The sequence below is a fragment of the Loxodonta africana genome, chromosome 13, assembly GCF_030014295.1.
Source record: "Loxodonta africana isolate mLoxAfr1 chromosome 13, mLoxAfr1.hap2, whole genome shotgun sequence".
Classification (NCBI taxonomy): domain Eukaryota; kingdom Metazoa; phylum Chordata; class Mammalia; order Proboscidea; family Elephantidae; genus Loxodonta; species Loxodonta africana.
This window is the reverse complement of record NC_087354.1, coordinates 2876764-2899702: the sequence shown is the minus strand read 5'-3', so window position 1 is coordinate 2899702 and position 22939 is coordinate 2876764. Positions and strand designations below refer to the sequence as shown.

Below are 22939 nucleotides of genomic sequence, written 5' to 3'. Positions count from 1 at the left end.
AAGGACTTTGAAATTTATCCTCTGGGTTCAGAAGGCATAGAAGCTTTTGAACATGGGAGTATTATGGCCAAATTAGAGTTTTAGGAGGATAATTCTGGCAGCAGTGTCAAGGTTGGACTGGGAAACCAGATGAAGTAATGAGGGCCTGTATTATGACAGTGGTGTAAGCATGGGGAAAAAAGGGAGCAAAAGATATCTCAGAGACAAAATTTATAGGATTTGAGTGTAAGTTAGAAGTGTGGCACAACAAAGCATGGCCTTCAGAATTAGACAACTTGGGTTCGAAGCTTGACTCTGTGTGTATTAGTTAAGTGACCAAAATAAAGCAAGTCACCTAAAAGAAGAGTTTTCCTCTTTTGTAAGATGTTAATTTTGTATTCCACGGTCATTTTCAAGCACCAGAATTATACAAAGTGAATGATACACATGTTCTCTTGTTTGATCTAGTCTGGGAGAAGAGGCTTAACTGGTAGGTTTGGTCAAGTTGAATACAGTCTCATCTGACACGTTCAGGAATTTTTCTTTATTCTGGAAGCAACTAAGAACTAGCTATGGAAGCACTGGAAGGTAGTGTCGGGGTAGAGGTAGGGATTTCTGAGGTAAAATTGATAGCACTCGATGAGCAATTTGATGTACTGGGAAAAAGAGAGGGCCTTCTCTTTAGAATATGACTCCAAATTTCTCTCGTTCGGGTGACTAGACCTGTAGGTCTGCCGTTACGTCACAGGGTGTTTGTTAGCTTGGTGAATCTTGCTCATGCCTCAAAGCTCACTTTTTATGTCACTGCGTAAAAAATATCTTTCTGTCTCTCCAGAGTAAGTCGGGTCCTTTAACTATGTTCACTTACAACTCCCTGTGTTTCTCCTTCACAACACTTAACTATGTATGCATTGTAATTACATAATTTATTATGATCTTTATATTTGTGCTCCATTTTCCTCCACCCTTGGAAACCCTGGTGGTGTAGTGGTTAAGTGCTGTGGCTGCTAACCAAAGGGTCGGCAGTTCGAATCTGCCAGGCGCTCCTTGGAAACTCTATGGGGCAGTTCTACTCTGTCCTATAGGGTCGCTATGAGTCGGAATCAACTTGACGGCACTGGGTGTGGTTTTTTTTTTGTTGTTCCTCCGCCGCATGAGGGCAAGAGAATTATGTGAAGTGAAGAGGACTTGAAGCACTTACTAATGAAGATCAAAGACCATAGCCTTCAGTATGGATTACACCTCAACATGAAGAAAACAAAAATCCTCACAGCTGGACCAATGAGCAACGTGATGATAAATGGAGAAAAGATTGAAGTTGTCAAGGATTTCATTATATTTGGATCCACAATCAACAGCTGTGGAAGCAGCAGTCAAGAAATCAAAAGACTCATTGCATTGGGGAAATCTGCTGCAAAGGACCTCTTCAAAGTGTTGAAGAGCAAAGATGTCACCCTGGAGACTAAGGTGTGCCTGACCCAAGCCATGGTATTTTCAATCACATCGTGTGCATGTGAACACTGGACAATGAATAAGGAAGACCGAAGAAGGGTTGATGCCTTTGAATTGTGGTGTTGGCGAAGGATATTGAATATACCATGGACTGCCAAAAGAACAAATAAATCTGTCTTGGAAGAAGTGGGGCCAGAATGCTCCTTAGAGGGAAGGATGGCGAGACTGCCCCTTACATACTTTGGACACGTTGTCAGGAGGGATCAGTCCCTGGAGAAGGACATCATGCTTGGCAGAGTACAGGGTCAGCGGAAAAGAGGAAGACCCTCAACAAGGTGGATTGACACAGTGGCTGCAACAATGACCTCAAGCATAACAACGATTGTAAGGATGGCACAGGACCGGGCAGTGTTTCGTTCTGTTGTGCATAGGGTCGCTATGAGTCGGAACCGACTCGACGGCACCTAACAACAACAACAACATGTTGTCTTTCTAGTAGACACTAAAAACCTAGTAGACATTTTTTGAATGAATGACTGTTAAGAACTTGAAGGTTGGGAAGTATCAACCAACACAGTGGTTAGTCTAATAAAAATGAGGGAGGGGAAAAAAAAGACGATACCGGATTTTTCAGTGTGTAACTAGTAGATCAGTGAGATTAGGCACACATAGGATGAAGTGGGTGATTTCTTGGGGAGCAGGGGAAATAATCGAATTTGGTTTAAGATATATTGAATGTAGAAGCTAGTGGCACCTTTAAGTAGATACGTCTTAATTGTCTAGTGCTGCTATAACAGAAATATCACAAGTGGATGCCTTCAAGAAATAGAAGTTTATTTTCTCACAGTCTAGAAGGCTAGAAGCCCAAATTCAGGGCATCAGCTCCGGGGGAAGGCTTTCACTCTCTGTCAGCTCTGGAGAGAGGTCCTTGTCATCAATTTTCCTCTGGATTAGGAGTTCCTCAGCGGAGGGACTCTTGAGTCCAACCAAAAAAAAAAAACCAAACCTGTTACCGTCAAGTCGATTCCAACTCATAGTAACCCTATAGGACAGAGTAGAACTGCCCTATAGAGTTTCTAAGGGGCGCCTGGTGGATTTGAACTACTAACCTTTTGGTTAGCAGCCTATAGTACTTAACTACTGTGCCACGAGGGTTTCCTCTGAACCCAAAGGATGTGCTGTTTCCCTGGCTTTTGTTTCTTGGTAGTATGAGGTCCCCTATCTTTCTGCTCGCTTCTCTCTTTTATATCTCAAAAGAGATTGGTTTAAGACACAGTCTAATCTTGCAGATTTCATCAATATAACTGGTGCTAATCCACCTCATTTACATCACAGTGATAGGATTTACAGCACATTGGAAAATCACATCAGGTGAGGAAATGGTGGACAGTCACACAGTACTGGGAATCATGCCCAGCCAAATTGATACACATATTTTTGGAGGACACAATTCAGTCATTGACAATATGTACCATTGGTAAATGGGAGCTCCAGGTGTATAATTCAAGAGATACGGGCTTAGACAATGTAGAGTTAGGAATCCTAATTATGAGGTACTAGAGAAATGGATGACATTGCACAGAGAATTAATATCGGTTAAGGAAAAGGGGGGGGGGAGTAGCGACAGAAAATTGGAGGGTGGCCATGTGTGAAGGGTAGGAAATGAATGCTAGAGGATCTAGTTGCCGTCTGAGAGGTAGAAGAACATAGATGGGTACAGTGTCAGGGAAGCCAGGGGAGGAGAAGGTAAGGAGTGATCATTAGTGCCAAGTGCTACAGAAATTAAGTGGGATTAAAGAACTACAGGATTGGAAAATACAGGAATAATGCTAACTTTTATAAGAGAAATTTCAGTAGGTTTTTGTATATCAGTAGCTGAGTAAATGATTTTAAAGATTTTTTGGCAGTTAAAGGAAGGAGACTAAGAAAATAGTACCTTAAGGAGATAATAGAATTGATGTCTTGAGAGTACTGCATGAAAGCATTTTTAAAGTTTTTAATCTAATTGCAGAATAGACTAGGACAAGGAAAGCCTAGAGATAGGGAAACTTAAGCAGTATTTGATCAATTGATCTGGAATTTATAGATGGACAAGTCTTAAGTGTTTCAACAAGGAGCTTTATTTATAAATTTAAGACACTATAAATCTGGTGCAAAGGAGCACAGAAGTGCTGAGTGAACACAATAAAAAGTAATAGAAAAGGCGGTTTCTGAAGTTAAATTTCAGAAGGGGGTGAAGAAGTAGGTTGTTGGAGAGGAGGTAAAGAACATACCAGATGTAATAATAAAAATATATCTGCATGTATATGCATATATATAGATACAGATGGGAAGAAGGCAGAAAGAATCAATCATAGACAGATGGGCCTTTTTTAAGAATTTATGAAGAGTAGAGGGGAATGAGTGTAGATTAACGTAACCAGAAAACCAAATCAGTTGCTATTGAGTCGATGTGACTCATCGTGGCCCTATAGGACAGAGCAGAACTGTGCCCCATAGAGTTTCCAAGAAGTGACTGGTGGATTCGAACTGACAAAACCTTTTGGTTAACAGCCAAGCTCTTAACCACTGTGCCACCAGGGCTTCATAGATTGATATAGACATTTCTTACTAGATTATTAGACAGAGCTCTCTCTATCAGAGAAACAGATATAAATGAAATAATAGGTCTCACAGTATGGTGTTAATGGTTAAAAGGCGAGCAAGTACACCTGAAATTTCTGGTGTTTACGATTTCTGTTACTTATTTGGTATTCTTATATATTTGGTATATTCCAAAACCAAAACCAAACCAAGTGCCGTCGAGTCGATTCCGACTCATAGCAACCCTACAGGACAGAGTTGAACTGCTCCACAGAGTTTCCAAGGAGTGCCTGGTGGATTCGAACTGCCGACCCTTTGGTAGCAGCCGTAGCACTTAAACACTATGCCACCAGGGTTTCCTTTGGTATATGTTCCTAATATGTTTCTCAAATTGGGGTCTGCATATCACCTGAAAGGTATGTTAGAAATAACAGAATTCATGTCTCCCCACCTCATGCACTGAATCAGAATCTCTGGAGCTAGAGGCCAAGAATTTGCATTTTTAATATTTATGTGAAGTGTATTCATGTTCTACTGTCAACTTGTAGGATACTGGGTGGATTTCTTAATCTCTGGGGTTTGATTTCTTCATATATAATAAAATGAAATTATTATATTTTAACCCAGACTTCAGTTCCTGTCATGCTGAGAAATATTCTGATTGTATAAAGATGAGTTAAGAATTTACAGTGAGAATTTAGGGCCTGTTTTAAGCTTCAGAATTTGGATTTTGATAAGAGTTAAGTTTTGATAGATATATTGAATGGTTGCTTTAAGAATTAATAATCTGTAATATACTGAGGCCCTATTATATGCCAAGCATTGTTCTGTGTACTTTTTTTTTTAAATAATTTTTATTGAGCTTTAACTGAACGTTTACAAATCAAGTCAGTCTGTCACATATAAGCTTATATACACCTTACTCCATACTCACACTTACTCTCCCCCTAATGAGTAAGCCCTTCCAGTCTCTCCTTTCGTGACAATTTTGTCAGTTTCTAACCCTCTCTGCCCTCCCATCTCCCCTCCAGACAGAAGATGGCAACACAGTCTCAAGTGTCCACCTGATACAAGCAGCTCACTCTTCATCAGCGTCTCTCTCCTACCCATTGTCCAGTCCCTTCCATGTCTGATTAGTTGTTCTGTGTACTTTTAATACATTTTCTCTAATACTTGGAACAACCTTGGTAGGTTTTACCTCCATCTTACAGATAAGATACCTGAAACTCATGCAAGTCAAACGATTTGCCCACCACTGCTTGTAGGGTCGCTATAAGTGGGAGTTGACTCGATGGCAACGGGTTTGGTTTTTTTGTTTGGTTTGCCACGCCAGGAGGTGATAGACAGATGCCCATACTTGTGCCTAATTTAGCTGATGTTTGGAATATAGGATTAAATTAAAAGGTTAATTGCTGTAGGTGTCTGAAGGGAATAGAGGCATGTAGTCAAAGAGTTTTCATATACTCTCATATATTTTCAGCCCTTTAGAGGGAGGGAAGAGTAAGGAAATGGAAAGCACACTAAGCTCTGTGGATGAAAATGGGAAACATAGCTCTGCCAACTGAAAGCACTCAGGCCACAGGGCCTTCAGGCCTCAGGCCACAGGCCCTTCCACTCATCTTGACAACAGGAGTAGGGTAATTTTTCTCTTGATATGTTTTCAAATACTTAAATATTACAGAAAAATAACTGCTTTTACTTTATAGTGAAATTTATTTAAAAATGCATTGATTTTTAGAAGTGTATCCAGTTGTTTATAGAAGGAATTAAATGGAGTGTTTTATATTTTAGGTTAAAAATCTGTAAGAGCCTGATTTTAGAATTTACCAGCTCATCAAAAGTTTGGCGAAATATGGTATGTTTATTTATTTATTTTTTAAATTCATACTGCATGCATATCTTACTGTCATGGGTTGTCTACCCTTGGTCTGAATGTTAAAGTAATGACAGATGTGTTTAGCAGATTTGATCTACTGCCATTTTTGAAACATTGTGTTAGGTGCTAATAAGGAATGTACAAAAGAATAAAATTTTATATTCCCTTCCCTTAAGGAACTTAGAGCTTCATAAATAATGGTAGAGGAACAAAGAGCTACATAAATAACTATGCTACCAGTTAGACTATATGAGGCATCCAGATGGGTTGCTGAGAGAATTTAGAAGAGACCAGCACATTAAATAAACTAGTATTGCTTAAGAAGATTGGGTAGGGGGGCAAATTTGGCTGCTAGGCTATGAGTATTAATAAAAGGTTCTATTTGCTGAGCTCTTGCAGTATGCCAGGCACTGAGTTTCTGAGCACTTTAGGTGTTAACTCATTCATCCTAACAGTCCTCTAAATTAGGTACTATTATTATCTTAGTTCTACTTATGAGGAAATTGAGGCTCAGAGAGATTAAGTAATTTGTCCAAGATTTTTCAGCTTGTAAGTAATCAAACTGGTACTTGAATTAGGCATTCTGGCTCTGGAGTCTGTCTGTCTTGTGCACTCTGGAGAAGTGATCCTCATAAAAGAGGAGAATAGAGGAAAGGACTTTGACTTAGTAATTAAAAAAATAAAAAGCTATTTAACATCAGGCTGACCCCCTTAGTCAATTAACTTTCTCATTTTTTGTGTTTACAAATTGGAAGTTGGACTTGTGTGATATTTGGATCTTCTAAATCCACGTGTACTATTAGACTCATAGGAACCCAAGAGGAAACTATAACATAATGACATTGTTTGTTTCAGGGGCACCATTACCCCATACGACCTCAGGAATGTTCTGGTTCTCATTAGAGGACATGTAGCTATGACAGGAGAATCTAGAGTTTAAGTTATTTCTTTCAGGGATTATAAATCCCATTATCGGAATCCTCATTACTTATACTCAGGCCAACCTTCACTCTTATCTGAATTTGAAGACCTTCGTTCATGGCGTGCTGAGGTGTAGACCCAAGCATTGATGTTTTTTCCTTCTCCTGAGATTCTGAGATACCTTGCTTTTTATGTTGGGTTCCATATCCTTGCTGGTAATCACCTTCTCTGCTTGTCCATGGTTCATTTGAAGGTGTTGAGTATGAATGGTCTTTTCTTTCTCTCACTCCGAACTTTCTTATCTATCCTTAGTTTGCTTTCCAGATTTGGCCTAGGTGTACAGCTTAATGGGGAAATATGAAAGGAAAAATTAGTTAAATGAGCTGTTGATCCTGGAATATTTCTGATGTGTCTCTGCCAGTATTACAGTATGATTAGGAGGCCTGGTAGATTTGAACCATGACCATCAGGAAAGTTCTGTTAAGGTCAAATAAGGGGATAAAAAGATAATAGGCTTATGGAGGAAGAGGTATTTTTATATTTTGACATATTCTTTTAGGAAATTGAATCTAAGTGAGTTTATAGCTGAGAAGGAGTAGAACATGCATTGATGTAATACTCAAGGAATTTTGGCTAATGTTAGACCACCCAACTTAGAGTAAGTAAGGACTGGACTTTGGTGTATGTACGTGAATAACTATTCCATTAAGCATTCGCCTACTTTGAGACTGATTTCTCCTTCAGTTTAAAAGCCCTGTTAGTAAATTAGGCCTGTTTAAACTGTTGCCTTGATTTTGGAGTCTTAACGCATGTTCTAAATCTTTGCTCATTTACATATACTTAAGTCATGAAACTCTGTTTAGCAAAACTAAACCAAACCAGAAAAATCCAACCCTGGCTAGGAAGTGAGTACATCTAGGTTTTAGTCCAAGTTCCAACAATAAGTCTGAGATCTTGGGCAAGTCAGTCACTGTGAGGCTGCTTAATTTTTTTTGTTTTAAATTATTGCTATAGTATCCACCCTGAATTGGTAGAGCCAAAATTGTCATGAGACTCAAACAAGATAATGTTGACGGAAATGCTTTGTAAACTGTAACACTCCGTAAAAGTTCTAGGGATTATTACTACATTTTCTCAAGTGAATAGGTCATTTAAGGGAGGAAAAACGCCAGAAAACAGTTCTTAAAAGCATTTCTATAATAATATTCTTCTGATGAATTTTATATTATGCTTAATTTGAAGCTTATTTTTTCAGCTGTAATTTGGATTATATAAAGTGTTCTAACTAAAGGTTTGTTTAATTTATTAGAGTTATTAAGCCTACGCTCAGATCAAGTTAGCAGCTAGACTGGTGTGACAACCTGTTTTCAATCAGTGACTCAAAGCTGTGATCACCCTGATGTCACCGAATGGCCACAGCTTGTAAAAGGTAATGTTGAATGTATTTTGCAGCCCTTTAAAGGCTATCAGTGTAAAATAATATGCATGCTGTAAAAGTAAAGAAAATGCATAGTTGGCGGGCAGTCTGCTGTAAGAAATGTGGACCAGTTGAACTACTTATCCATTTAATCTTCTACTTAAAATATTTTAGTGCTTTTTTCCCCGTAGAAAATATCAGCACCAAACCAAAAACCAAAGCAGTTGCTGTCAAGCTGATTCCATGTGTGCAGAGTAGAACTAGGCTCCACAGGTTTTTCAGGGCTATGACCTTTTGGAAGAAAATTACCAGGCCTGTCTTCCTAGGCGCCTTTGGGGAGATTCTTCCAGTTATTGGTTGAGCGCTTAACCATTTGCACACCCAGGGACTCCTCAAACTGACCACTAAAAACCTGTATGAATAAAGCAGGAAAGTATTCTCAAACATTTCAAGTTTTTAAAGAAGCATTTTATTGTGAACAGTATTTAAAAAGGCATGGAAATTTTCTTAATATGTATTTTTTCAAGTGTGGCTTTTATGTGGTTAAAGTTTTAACTAAACACCCCTAGAAGCTTTTACAACTTTTTAATAAAACTAGTATACTTTTTTCTCCTGGAGAGGTACAGTGGAGGTAAAAGGAGTGCTTGCAGGATGGAGGAGCTGCACCCATTGTCACTGGAAGGGAGCCGCCCTTTGCATTTGCAAGCTCACGCTGCAGTATTCAGATTAGTCGGCATTTGGGGATCATATTTTCTGCAGTCTAAAGACCTAAATTTGAGGCAGTTACAAGGCTTATGTATTTTTATTTTCAATTTTATTTGCTTATTGTTTCAGTTTAAAATTTTTTCCGATTTGTTGTTCTGATAAGCTTCAGGTTAACTTAATAGTTTTTGTTTTTTCTTTTGACTGTAGTTTTGAATTTGGTAAAAGTATAAGCACATGCTGGATTCTTTTAAAGTTCCGAACACTTGACAGTAAAGAATAAATGGCCTCTTTAGAGGTCAAAATAAGTTTGGGAACCATTGTTAGATGTTAGATATTTCATAGCTTTGAGAATTTGAGTCCTTACTTTTTAGGCCATTTTCGGGTAACTCTTATTTAGAATATTAATTTACAGAAATGTACCAGACACGCACTATTACATATTACTCACTGCAAGAAAAGTGTTTTCTTTTTGTTCTGTGCATATTCACTTTTCTCTTGATTAAAAAGCAATTAACTTTCAATTTAAATAGAAAGTGACCTGTTTAAGAGACCCAAGATAGATCTGTTTTAGGGTAATAATCTTTTAATCCTTTATTCTTTTGTCCTTCCCCTAGACTGGATTGGTTTAAATTACTTGGTTTGATTTATAAGTGATGTTTAACATCTCACTGTAATACGTTACTATTAAATAATAACCTAGTAAATTTACAATTCATTGATATATTGATACTATTCACATTTTCCCTTGTTTAGAGAGTAGAAATTGGAAAAATTGAATGTAGTTATCACTTGATGATGTTTTTAACCCCTCTCCCATTTCAGAATCTCAAAACATTGCAGCAGTTACATACTGTGCTTCTAAGACTTGGACTTGCTTTCCTTCTTGCTTGTGTCTTACCTTTTTTGCAGCAGTATTTTTATTTTCCTGTTGTTGTGTTCTCGGCTTTTCCCTCTCTCTCTGCCTTTCCCTTTTCCTGTTAATTTTGAAAGTTCTGCTGCCTACGTGTTGGAAAGCTTCTAATCTGCCTCTCTTCCCTTAGTGCCAGCAGGTTTAATTTTTTTTTGCAAGCCAGCTTTGCCTCCTTACAATATGACATCTGATGCTGGAGGGTCGCACTTTCAAAAATGAGTCAGCTGGTACATGGGGTTATCATCAGTTTTTAGCTCTTCTGTCTGGGAGATACAAGTTTGGAAGCAATCTTGGGGTACTTACCCACAAAGCTGGTGGAGATCAGGTGTGTCACAAAGTGATTTGCTTGCTCCCTGGGGGAGAGGGTGGAGTGAGATTTTTGCATTTGTGTCACTTCTATGTTACTGCCACCTCCAGCATGCCCCGATTTTAGTTCTTACATAATTTTGTGAAAAAGTGAAATTTATATATACTACAAAGAAGATCTATAATAAATATATATAAGTAATTGAGCTGGAACCTTTTTTTTTTTTTTTTTCCTTCCGTCCTTGTCCTTAGAATCCGAATGACTTTAAACCCTGCAATGAGGGGCAATTTTGAAAGAAGTGAGCTTTTTTCTTTTTCTTTTTTTTTTTAACAGCTAAGAAAAGCAGATTTTTTCTCCTAGTGGCTCTGATTTTAAGATTCTTTTGTTAAAGTTGTTCAAAATTTGAAATCTAAAGTCAGTGATAAATTCACTAATCAGGTTCTTGTAATGCCATTTTGAAAATTTAGCTTTTTATTTAAAAATATATATATAAAATATATATATTTTGGGAATTTGAAGGTGTTAGCAGTAGGCATTCATCTTAGTATACATTGCTGATGCTATTTATGAAGGTGAATAGGCCAACAGGAATTTGTTTTTCACAGTATGGTAGGGATAGGAAAAATTCATTCATGTCCCCAAAATGAAAATGAAAGGCTTCGTAGGGTCTTAGAATTTTGAATATATCTACATAAGATAAAACCCCGTTGCCCTCAAGTTGATTCCAACTCTTAGTGACCCTAGAGGACAGAGTAGAATTGCTCCATAGGGTTTCCAAGGAGCAGCTGGTGAATTCAAACTGCTGACCTTTTGGTTAGCAGCTGATCTCTTAACCTCCACACTACCAGGGCTTCACTACATAAGATAGCAACAGTATATTCAGAAATAATAGAAAATAACTGGCAGCTATTTATAACTAAAGTCATTTCACAATTATCCACAGCAAAAATTTAATAGCCCAGGGTTTAGTACACTTTTGACAGGTAGTGAGTGTATCCTGCCATTGTATTTTCAGGGAAAGCTAGTTTCACTGTTGAACCCAGGTAATCATGATCAGAATAATAAATCTTTTAAGTGTCTCAGAATTCACCAAAGTAATTAGATTTGAATTATCTAGAGCAGATTTTGGTAAACTTCTTCTTAAAGGGCCAGATAATAAACATTTTAGGCTTTGCAGTCCATATGGTCTCTGTCATAGCTATTCCACTCTGTTCCTGTAGCATGAAAGCAGCGGTAGACAGTACATAAAATGAACCAGCGTGGCTATGTTCCAGTAAAACTTTATTTAACAAAAATAAGAGGCTAGCCCTGACCGTAGTTTGCTGACCACTGACCTAAAGTTTGAGGCTGAGTGTCAGTGAGTCCGTGTGTCACTGTGGATAAGCAAGACGGCTGTAGACAGTTTCACAGTTGTGTTTTTATTATAAGTATTTGATTTTGTGATTAATTATGATTTATTATACTGGCTTGTATGTTGACATTTTAATGTAGAGTTTACAGTTTCCTTTTCTTTAAAAAAAAAAAAAAATGCACTGTTTTTCATTAACTCAGCCCTTAAAATATATGTATAACAATCTGATCAGACTAGTTTTTTCTTGCATGGCAATCTTTAATTATTTTTAGAACTGTTTTATTTAGTGATTAAATCTTGTTTTCATATTCGTCTTCCAAAATAGCCTATCTGTCCTTTTTGGAATATGGACTATTTTGCTTAACTTTCTTTAATTGCATTTTACAGATCACCCGGAGAACCTCAGTCTGACGACATTGAAGCTAGCCGAATGTAAGTTTAATTTGGTTGAGGCTGTGGTGTCTTTTAAGTTGCCCTAGGATTTTTTTTTTAGACTACTGTAAATGATATCACATGATTTTAAAATAATTAAAAAATTTTAAATAGTTTAAAAAAAACGCTAATATTAAAAAAAAAACATTTGGGAGAAAACTCTTAATATGGATAGGAGTGTGTGTACTTTTTCCTTTACCAAATACTTCTGAATCTTGAATTTCTACTTGTAGAGAGAAAACTGCATACTCCTAAATCTTTATGCTTTTTTTTTCTCCTGTAGCAGTTGTAAGGAAATAGGGAGATGAAAGAATTCAGTTTAACCAACGTTTACTAAGTGCCTGCTATGTGTACAAGGCATCGGGTGCTGTTATGGATACCAAAAAAAACCCAAACCCAGTGCTGTCGAGTCGATTCCGACTCATAGCGACCCTGTAGGACAGAGTAGAGCTGTTATGGATACAAGGATGCATATTAGTCCCTGCCCTCAAGAAATTTACAACCTACTTGGGTGGAAGACAAAGAAGCAAATAATTTTAATCAGTGTGATACAAGGATCCTCAGGATGCTGTGTGAACAAGAGGAAGAACCAGGTTAGCCAGATATACGATAGGAGCCTAATCCAGATGGCAGGGAAATAGTAGTGACCAGCAAAGCTTAGTTAAATCTTGATGTGTGACTGTGAGTTAGGAAAGTGGGAAGAGTTGTTCTAGGTGGAAGCATGAGAAAAGTTACATAGCCCACATAGTGAGTGCAGGGAACTGCAGTCAATTGGGGATTTTTGGATAAGTGAAATAAAGGAGATAAGACTTGATGGTGAGAAAGGGTTAGGTAATGGGGGCCTTACATGCCTTGTGAAGGGTCTTGACCTATATATTGTAGGTATTTGGGGTCCTGTGAAGAGTTTGTTAAGTAGGAGGAAAGTAACCTTGTCTGAGTTATATTTTTAATAACCTTGGCAGTGGGGAAACAGGATTGAAGAGAAACGTGTGGCAGTAGGCTGACAATGGCTTCAGTGGTTCAGTCAGGGAGGGCCTTAAGGAGCAGTGGTATAGTATGAATTCAAGACAAAGTTTTCTGGATTTAAGACAAATACATGTTTAGAAGCTGAAACAAGACTTCAGTGATTGGTTGTGAGGGCTTAAGAAGTTTAAGATAATAGGAGAGGTGGTTAATCAAAGTCGGTTTTTGAGGTAGTAAGGATTGGAATAAAGAATATATGTATAGGAGTTGAATTTGAATAAGTGGAAAAACCCTCATCTTCTGAAACTAACCAAAAAAAAAACCAAACTCACTGCCATCAAGTTGATTCCGACTCATAGCGACCCCATAGGGTGTCCAGGGCTGTAAATCTTTATGGGAGCAGACTGCCACATCTTTTTCCTGCAGGGCTGCAGCTGTTGGCAAACCACTGACCTTTTAGTTAGCGTTAAAGCACTTTAACAACTGTGCCACCAGGGCTCCTTCATCTTCTGAAACTAAAAGGAAGAAAAGATGGATGTATGAAATTTATAAGTAAGGATGGAGAAGTCAAGGTCATTCATGTTTGAACCACCAGTTCTCTCAGTAAATTAGTTTAGGTCTGCTACACCATTGTTTCCATCTCCTTTGAGATGTGAAAGAGACTTCCTTGAAAGAGAGTTGTATTGTTGAATAAGTTTGGGAAATGCAGACTTAAAAACAGGTTTCTGTACTGAAAATGGCGCAGATGCCTTAAAATGCTGAGGTGAAACCTAAGTGACCTTTAGCTTTTCTGGGCACACTTTTAATAGTGTTCTGGAACACAGGGCTTTGAGTATGGGATATGAGAAGAGTGTGAACGTTTGAAAAGTTACTTAGGGGGTGGGTGAAGGAGGACACCAAAGACTGTGGAGAGTCTTGTGCCACCGAGTGGCCAGCTAAATTTAGAGACCTTATCAAACTTGTATTTGAGGACTTTTCTCCAATAAAAAAAATAGCCAGAGGAAAATACATGGTAATTTCGGGTTTGGTACAAGCAGAGGAAATGGGACAGAACCACAAGTGGCGTATGAGTAGGGTGTTAATATTGGAGTAGTTGGAGTTATATGCCATTGGTGATAGCCAAGATTGGAAGGGTAGTGGTGTCAGAGCAAGGTGTTGAGCTAGGTTAAAAATAGACTGATGTCTTGATGGGTCAAAGATACAGTCAAGTGTAAGTAAAACTGTTGAAAGCATATATGATAGTGATCAGAGATTGGATATTTAATATGCTTACAGTAGACAAAGGAGTGATTGGCTGAAGTGTGACGTGAAGGTACTTTATGTTGAGAAAGTCAAGTATTTTTGGGGCTAGGGTGTTGGGCTAGGTCATGCACACAGACACTGAAGTTGCCCCTGCTGATTATGTAATAGGCAGGAGGTGTTCAGCTAGATAACATGAGTTTCAAAGTAGAAATTATTTTCTTTGTTTTGTTTGGCGGGGGTTGTTTGTTTTTAATACAGGGAATTAGAAGAGTAATGGTGGGCTTAGGGGTTTTAGAAATCTGAAACCCTCACATAAAAGATAGCAGGATAAGCAATGCCTTTGGGAGAGAGCCAGTTACTCTTGTCTATTCTCTGGAGCAGTTCTACTCTGTCCTATAGGGTTACTATGAGTCAGAATTGACTCAGTGGCAATGTGTTGGGATTATGGATGCTATTTCATCATTTGCCGTAGAAATACAGCTAACACAATAACCTAAATATTTTTATCTAATCTTATGTATATTCTTCTTGAGTTTTATTTAAATTTATGTGTATGTATACACCATATATATATATATATACCATGGCAGTACTGTCTTTTTATTGATATTAATTTAGTTTCCTGAATTTTCTTAATGAATTAAAACCATTTCTGAGTAACTTCAGATTTCTTATATTTGGTAACTGCGCTTCCACACCCCATCCCGAACATTTAGGCTGTTTTCAGGTGTAATTATTTAACGAAGCTAGTCGGAATTGACACGGTGGCAACTTTTTTTTTTTTGTATTTCAATAAATGCTCAATTTTTTCTAAATTTTGGAATGCATCAGGGCCCAGTCTTCAGACCATCTTTACTGTTTCTCTCTAGGTACTGTCGGCATAGTAGCTAGAAAGAAAGCTTTACCATCTCTACTCTGATTGATTCCAGTGTTTCCATCTCCAGCTCTGTCATGTCCTCTGACCCCGTCATATATACAGTGGTGCTACCTTCAACCCTATTGCTCATACTAGAACCACCTGCTTACCACCTACATGCTACTTCATTTAAATATTTTTACATCAGGTTCCTTTTCCTTCTTCCTGCGCTACTTCCTTGTTTGCCTGGTCTATCACAATAGTCATCATGTAACTAGGTTGCCTTCCTCTGTTTTGCTCACCTTAGTCCTGTTTAGAAAATGAAATTATCGTAAAGACACATTTGACTTACTGACCTGTTAAAAATCATTCATTGACTCCTACCACAGAGATTCGTACCTAGTGATTTATGAACAGTTTATGAGTCTTCTGAAATTCCTTGCAAGATTGAGTGTATGTGCATTTTTATGGGGAGAAGGTAATTAATCCTTTATTAGATTCTCATGAGTCAGTGACCTTGACAAGTTTAAGAACCATCCTTCTGCTGGCTCAAATTAGAATTACTCATTATCACAACATCATTTTCATGATCCAATCTCACCATCTTCCCCATAGGCCTAAACGTATTAATTACTACAATGTATACCCTCCACATAATAACCACAACTCAACGAGGAGAAACATCACACCACGCTAAATCTATTAAACCTTCATTTACCCGAGAAAACACCTTAATAGCTCTCCATCTTCTGCCCCTGCTACTCCTTTCCCTAAATCCCAAGGTCATCCTAGGACCAACATATTGTAGACATAGTTTAACCAAAACATTAGATTGTGGGCCTATAAATAAGAATTTAATCCTCTTTGTCTACCAAGAAAGAATTAAGGAACTGCTAATCCCTTATACCTCACCTAACAATGTGGCTTTCTTAACTTTTAAAGGGTAAGAGCTACCCATTGGTCTTAGGCACCAAAAAACTGGTGCAACTCCAGATAAAAGTAATCAACCTAGTCCCAACTCTAACACTAACATCACTAATCATTCTAACCCTACCCATTACCACAACATTACTACAAAACAACAAAACAAATTGCTTTTTACATCTGACCAAAGCAGCTGTAGCCTACGCCTTCGTAATTAGCCTAATTCCAACTCTACTATTTATTCAATCTAACCAAGAAGCCTACATTTCCAACTGACACTGGATAACAACCCACACCCTAAAGTTATCCCTAAGCTTTAAATTAGATTTCTTTTCCCTAACATTTATGCCAATTGCACTCTTCATCACTTGATCAATTATAGAATTTTCTTGCCATGATTTGTAAGGCCTCCTGTGATCTGGTTCCTCTGTGCTTCTCCATATTTTTTCATATTTTTGATCACTACCTTAAACTTTATGCTCATGAGCTGTTTGGAGCCATCCTGTATACCATGTTCTCAGACTCCTGTATCCTTATTCATTCTCCGTGTCTGAAACAGTCATCTCACCCTTTTGCCATCAACTTCTAATCATCCTCTGTGAATCACCCTGGCTTAATTGCCTTCCTTGTATTGCCATACCACTGTAGTCATCGTTACGATATATCCTTATGACATCATCGAGGTGTCTCCTCCTTTACACAGCAAGGTCTTTGAAAAAGGAACCCGTTTTATATAGCTAAGGACCTGGGATAGTAATGATTATCAAGCCGAATTTGATTTACACTGAAAGAGGAATTTGGAGTCATTAGGTTATTGCTAAAGTCTCAAAAGATGGTAAAACTGTCTAACAAGAAATTTGAAAAGGAAAGGGTATAGTAGCTGATTCCTGGGCATCAGGAGTGTTTCTGGATTAGAAAGGAAAGTTTCTGGAGCATATCCAGAGAGGAAGGAGGAAACCTTTCTGAAAGCCCAAAGTAAATAATTTACAGAAAGAATGCATTTCTCAGCAAGGTCAAGTAAAGTAAGTGGTGACTTGATAACAGCAGTTTCTGCATTACCAAGGGCCCGTCAGTAACCAGTTGCTGTTACGTCAGCCCTGACTCACTGTGATCCCATGCGTGTCAGACTAGAACTGTGCTCCATAGCGTTTTCAGTGGCTGATTGTTCAGAAGTAGAGTGCCAGGTCTTTCTTTCGAGGTTCCTCTGGGTTGACTTGAGCCTCCAACCTTTTGATTAGCAGTTGAGTGGTAAAAAAAAAAAGGCGTGGGAGCAGAGTCTGACCTAACTTCACAAGGGGGAAAGAGAATCAAGATTAATAGCCCAAGGCTGATTCCTATAGGCAGAAGTCAGCCATGCCTCCTCTCCCCCATCTTTACCAGTTCTGACATCAACTGTCCCTCCCACAGTGCTCTCTACTTCTCTTCTGCGTTTACTAATTCATTGTAATGGCCACACAGAACTCACAGACAATACTCAAAATTGTGGGGTTTACTGGAGAAGTAACAAGTTACAATTCAGACTCAGGAACACTCAGAATACAGTTCTTCCATCAGGACAGTTGTGCTCACAGGCACACCTCTCTCTGGTCCTAGGCCCCTGCTCTGCTTAGGCAAGTGTTACAAAGCTCTTTTAGTTCTGCCATTAAGTGTCCAGAGGCACTCTACTCTGCAAGCAACCCTCCTGTCCAAAGGCACTCACCTTTCTCGCTCTGTGCACTAGGAAGCCCACCATGTCATCTCCTGCCATAGTTTCTCTGCCACCACGTCTCCCTCCCTCTGTCTGCTGGTTCCAGGAGCTTCTCAGCATGAGGGTCCAAAGGGCTCATTCTCTGCTCCTGGCTCTTCTTCCCTTGCTGGTGATGGGATCTTTTCTTTCCCACCTCTGGGATGGCTCATTGTAAGCCCAGCGGGATAGCAAAACTGACCAGTCCCCTTGTTGGACCACAATTACCCTATTTTCACAGTCCCATCCTATCATTTGGGTGGTAGGGAGAAGACCATGACAAGAAGAGCTACACAAAAGTGATGCGTCACACCACAAACATGTTAATCATTCGCATTACCCAGGGTTTTCTTACTAAATGCAAAAGCTCAGGATGCCTTCAACCTGTTAGTTTCTCACACACAATTTATTATTGTTGTCCTCCACTGATGCTTCTGTGCTATTCCTATCATTCTTTCACTGTAAAAATTCTCCTTCCCCAAGCCAACTCTTCAGACATAGATTGAACTGGACAATGGGTGTTGGAGGGGGATGCTGGTGAGGAGTGAGCTTCTTGGACCAGGTAGACACATGAGACTTATTTTGGCATCTCCTGCCTGGAGGGGAGATGAGAGGGTAGAGGGGGTTAGAAGCTGGTGAAATGGACAGGAGACGAGAGAGTGGAGGGAGGGAACGGGCTGTCTCGTTAGGGGGAGAGCAATTGGGAGTATGTAGCAAGGTGTATGTAAGTTTTTGTGTGAGAGACTGACTTGATTTGTAAACTTTCACTTAAAGCACGATAAAAATTATTTAAAAAAAAATTCTGCTTCTTTGAGATTTATGCCTTCTGGTGGTATCATCCTCTAACTGTCTTTATTGTCTAATGAGCTCCCAGTCACTTCTCATTCTTTGAAGACTTTTGTATCTAGGCTTATACTCTTCTACCCCTCCTCTCCCTCCCCCTTCCCCAGTCTACTACCACCTTTGTTTACATGGTTCATCTCTAACTCCTTAGCATTTTATCTTCAGTAACCTTCACCTTTGCCTCACTGCTACTTCCCTTTCCCATAGACATGCCAACCTCGTTTTTACCCCTGATTAAAACATCTCACTCTCGAGCCTCAATCTTGTATGTTTTCCTACTTTTTTACTTGCTTTCTCTCATTGCATCACTTCTTCCTTGGGTGACCCTTGGCCCTTCTGTTATCGTCCAACCTTAGTCCTCTGGTTCTTCTAGTTTCTGACATGCACACTTCCAGTTCAGGAGACCAAATAAATAATACTGTTGTACGTTTCCCTTCTCTAGAGAGCAGTGGAGATGTAATAATTAGTTAGGAGAAAGCAAATTTTTTTCTGTTTTTGTACCCAAAAGGGAGATAAAAAGTTTGGGTAACTATCTTTGTTTTCAGATAAATTCAGTATGTCTAAAATTCACGTGGTTGAAGGAACATACCAACAATTGTGTTCATTCAGCATTCATACAAAGCTACCTTTGATAATACATTGATTACACTTAAGCATAAGATCAAAATCTTAAAGATTTTCCCATCCTAACACTGAAAGTACCCCTAGGTGTTTCTCAACAATGTATGTAAAAGCTGTTAAGCATTAAGATTTCTAGTAACTCCAAGTTTCTCTAAGAAAAAAAAGATAGAATATTTTATAAGACCAATCCGCATATCGGGAAAGCTCAACCAGATCTTTATCACAGAATTTATAGCACATTGCCTGGTCCATGGTAGACACTCAAGTATGTAATTAGTCAAGGAATGAATTTTCTACTTGAGTGTCTTTGAATCAGGGCAAGTATCAGAATGCAAACTTCATGGTTATGACTAGGGAATGAACAAATGTACTACAATAACACCAACCTGTATTTTGTATTTCTTTCTTTGTAGTATCTTAATTAGAAGGAGGTGGGTGGATACAGTTTATTGCATGTTTATTATAACTTCATCACTATACAGTGATTTTTTTCTAAGTAATAGTTTAAAAAAATAAGATTATTTTTATAAAAGATTTATGTAAATAGTTCCACAGTTGTATTTTCAGTGTTTGCTATATAACAAGCATTCTGGGCATTGACATTTATAAAGATGAATAAAACAATCCTTTAGGGTTATTATGTTATAGATACGTCTAACAGTAAAAATACTGATTTTTTTATTAAAATTTTTTTTCATGGAAACTATATCTTTTTCTGTATTTAATGGCCTGTTGGTTGAATCAAAGTACTAATGAGTTCCTAAATAGATTCTGTACTATGGATTCTATACTATAGATTCAGTCTCTAAATAGTAACTTCACACCATTTCATTGTAACAGACCCAACCTTAAACTGGAACATAACTTCTCACAATTGTCTCTTGTTGTTATCTATTTCTACAAGGCCTAGAACTGTCTGGGATACCATGGCTCACTCTTCTCAAATTCTAACTTTAAATAAACCTTTGCAGGGTCTGGAGTTTTTTTATAAAGGCAGCATCCTGGAAGAAGCAAAGAGAAGTTACACTGAATTATTTAGAAATCATTGAACAGTGTTCCTTGCTTTATAGACTGATTACACAAGCCTAGGCCCTTTGTATTTCCTATCTGTGTTCTTAGTTCTTGACATTTTTCTACTGAGAGCTATGGCTGCTAACCAAAAGGTTGAATCCACCAGCTGCACCTTGGAAATCTCATGGGGCCGTTCTACTCAGTCCGGTAGGGTCACTATGAGTCAGAATCGGCTCGATGGCACCAGGTTTCCTTTTTTTGGTTTTCACTTAGTCACATATTCCTTTTTATATTTCCCTTTTATTTTGTTGTTTTATATTTTATCCACCATTAGTTTTTATTTTGCATCTCATAGGTACTACCTTTTCTGTGTTATTATTTCTAACTCCAAACTTTTTTGCTTTTTCTTCACTGACGTATTTTCACTTTTTTTCTGTTTTACTATACTTTAGATGAAGGTACAGAACAAACTAGCTTCTCATTAAACAGTTAGTATACATATTGTTTTAGGACATGGGTTAACAATCTCAGGACATGTCAGCGTTCTCACTTCTTGACCATGGGTTCCCTATTACCAGCCTTCCTGTCCCCTCCTCCCTCCTCGTCCTTGCCCCTTGGGAGGTGTGCCCTTTTAGCCTCATTTTGTTTTACAGGCCTGTCTAATCTTTGGATGAAGGGTGAACCTCAGGAGTGACTTCATTACTGAGCTAAAAGGGTTTCCAGGGGGCATACCCTTCTCTCGGGGTTTCTCCAGACTCTGCCAGGCCAGTAAGTCTGGGCTTTTTTTTGTGAGTTAGAATTTTGTTCTATATTTTTCTCCAGCTCTGTCTGGGACCGTCTGTTGTGATCCCTGTCAGAGCAGTCGGTGGTAGCTGGGTACTATCTAGATGTTCTGAACTCAGTCTGGTAGAGGCCATGGTAGTTGTGGCCCATTAGTCCTTTGGACTAATCTTTCCCTTGTATCTTTAGTTTTCTTCATTCTTCCTTGCTCCCAAAGGGATGAGACCAGTGAGTATCTTATCTTAGATGGCCACTTACAGGCTCTTAAGACCCCAGACGCTGTTCACCAAAGTAGAATGTAGAACATTTTCTTTATAAACTCTGTTATGCCAGTTGAGCTAGGTGTTCCCTGAGACCATGATCCCCACAGCCCTCAGCCCAGTAATTTGGTCCCTCAGGGAGTTTGGATGTGTCTATGGAGCTTCCATGACCATGCCTTGTACAAGTTGTACTGGCTTCCCCAGTATTGTGTACTGTCTTACCCTTCACCAAAGTTACCACTTTTCTGTTGTCTATTTAGTGTACTGTTTATTTGACTTTATCATCTCAGTGTGTGTATTCGTTGCTGCTTTTTCAACTGCCTGTTAATTTCAGCTTAAGGTCTTTCTCATCTTCTGCCTTCTATATTGTTGGACCAGTGGTTACGATCAACATGGTTTGCTATGTGTATAAGAACATCTCCTAGTATATTTCTCCTTGAGTGGTAAATTAAGTTGCCATGTATGGTTATGCTCAGCTTATAATTCTTATTTTTATTACTTTTTTTTTTAAATAAGTATTAGAACTGTTCCAAACACTAAACCAGAGACCAGCAAACATGGTATTAATGCCATTGATGACACTATAAATTGGTTTTTATTTTTCTAAGTTAGTGACATCGGTATACTTCCCCCGAGACGAAACCTTGCAAAAATTGCTGTCAAGTTGTATAGCGTAAACTCTCCCTTCAAATATGACTCATGTAATAGAACATTTATTTGTAGGTTGTCTCACTAATTCAGCCATGGAAGGAACAGCAGTCTAAATAAATGGAAAAAACCACTGCCATCGAGTCGATTCTGACTCATAGCGACCCTACAGGACAGAGTAGAACTGCCCCATAGAGTTTCCAAGGAGCGCCTGGTGGATTTGAACTGCCGACCTCTTAGGTAGCAGCCGTAGCACTTAACCGCTAAGCCACCAGGGAAAGCAATGACTATTGTAAATGTGTAAATATTTTTAAGCACCTACTTCATTTTAAAACTTTCTCACATAGGTCTCATTTTTGTCTGCATTACTGACTTTTTTTAATAAGAAAAATACCTTTTTGTGGAAAAACAATGTATTATAACGTACTTTTTTTTTTTTGAGTAGTTTAAACATTGTCTCTGAAATTTGTTTCATAGTAGTAAATTTGTATAGTAAATTCTTTAAATTATAAGGTAAATATGTCAGTAGCGTCTAAATTATAAATTTTAAAATATGTTCAGATTAATACACTTTTAAATATACTGATTTTGCTGTATCTGACTTCTTTGAATTGGCATATTATTTTCTTGGTGATTAATATTGGAAGAAAACCTGATGAGAGGACTAAACAGCATCTGTTTTGATGGTCTTGGGAAATTGCTTTTTCTGTGCCTTTTTATATCTCCGACTGCATCTTTTTGTTAAAAATACTGCAGTGCTTGCTAATTTTATATATAGTGATATTTAAGTCATATATTATAAATTTTTATCCTGGATTATGATCATCTATTAAAAACATGTATTACACATTTCTTATCCTAGATTCCTCGGGGGAACTTAAAGTAACTGTTCTAAGGCACCTATCATTCAGATAAAACTAGTGCCCGCTTTCTGAAGTGCTCATTTGTTTACACATGTCTGAGTGCTTAGAATGTGCCTGAGGCACCCTCTTACCTACTTACGACAGTACAGAAATAACATTAGATCACTATACGACGACGTTAAAGAATAGACACGTAAACAAGTAATGGGTGGATGGTATATGGTAACTGATTAGATATTGGGGGAGGAAGATGGACTAGGTAAGGGGGATTC

General features: G+C 38.3%; 1 protein-coding gene across 7 annotated transcripts in view; it reads left to right on the top strand.

The window, feature by feature from the left end:
* The window catches only part of UBE3A (ubiquitin protein ligase E3A), a 157881-nt gene that overhangs the window by 42380 nt on the left and 92562 nt on the right, over positions 1-22939 (top strand). For all 7 annotated transcript variants that reach the window (XR_010323740.1, XM_064296189.1, XM_023539686.2 and 4 more), the window contains exons 2-4: positions 5806-5869; positions 8121-8240; positions 11889-11933. Coding sequence is in view for 6 of the 7 variants with exons in the window: in XM_064296189.1 (XP_064152259.1) it covers positions 8221-8240; positions 11889-11933 (65 nt within the window). In the remaining variant the exon portion in view is untranslated. The remainder of the gene's footprint in view (positions 1-5805; positions 5870-8120; positions 8241-11888; positions 11934-22939) is intronic.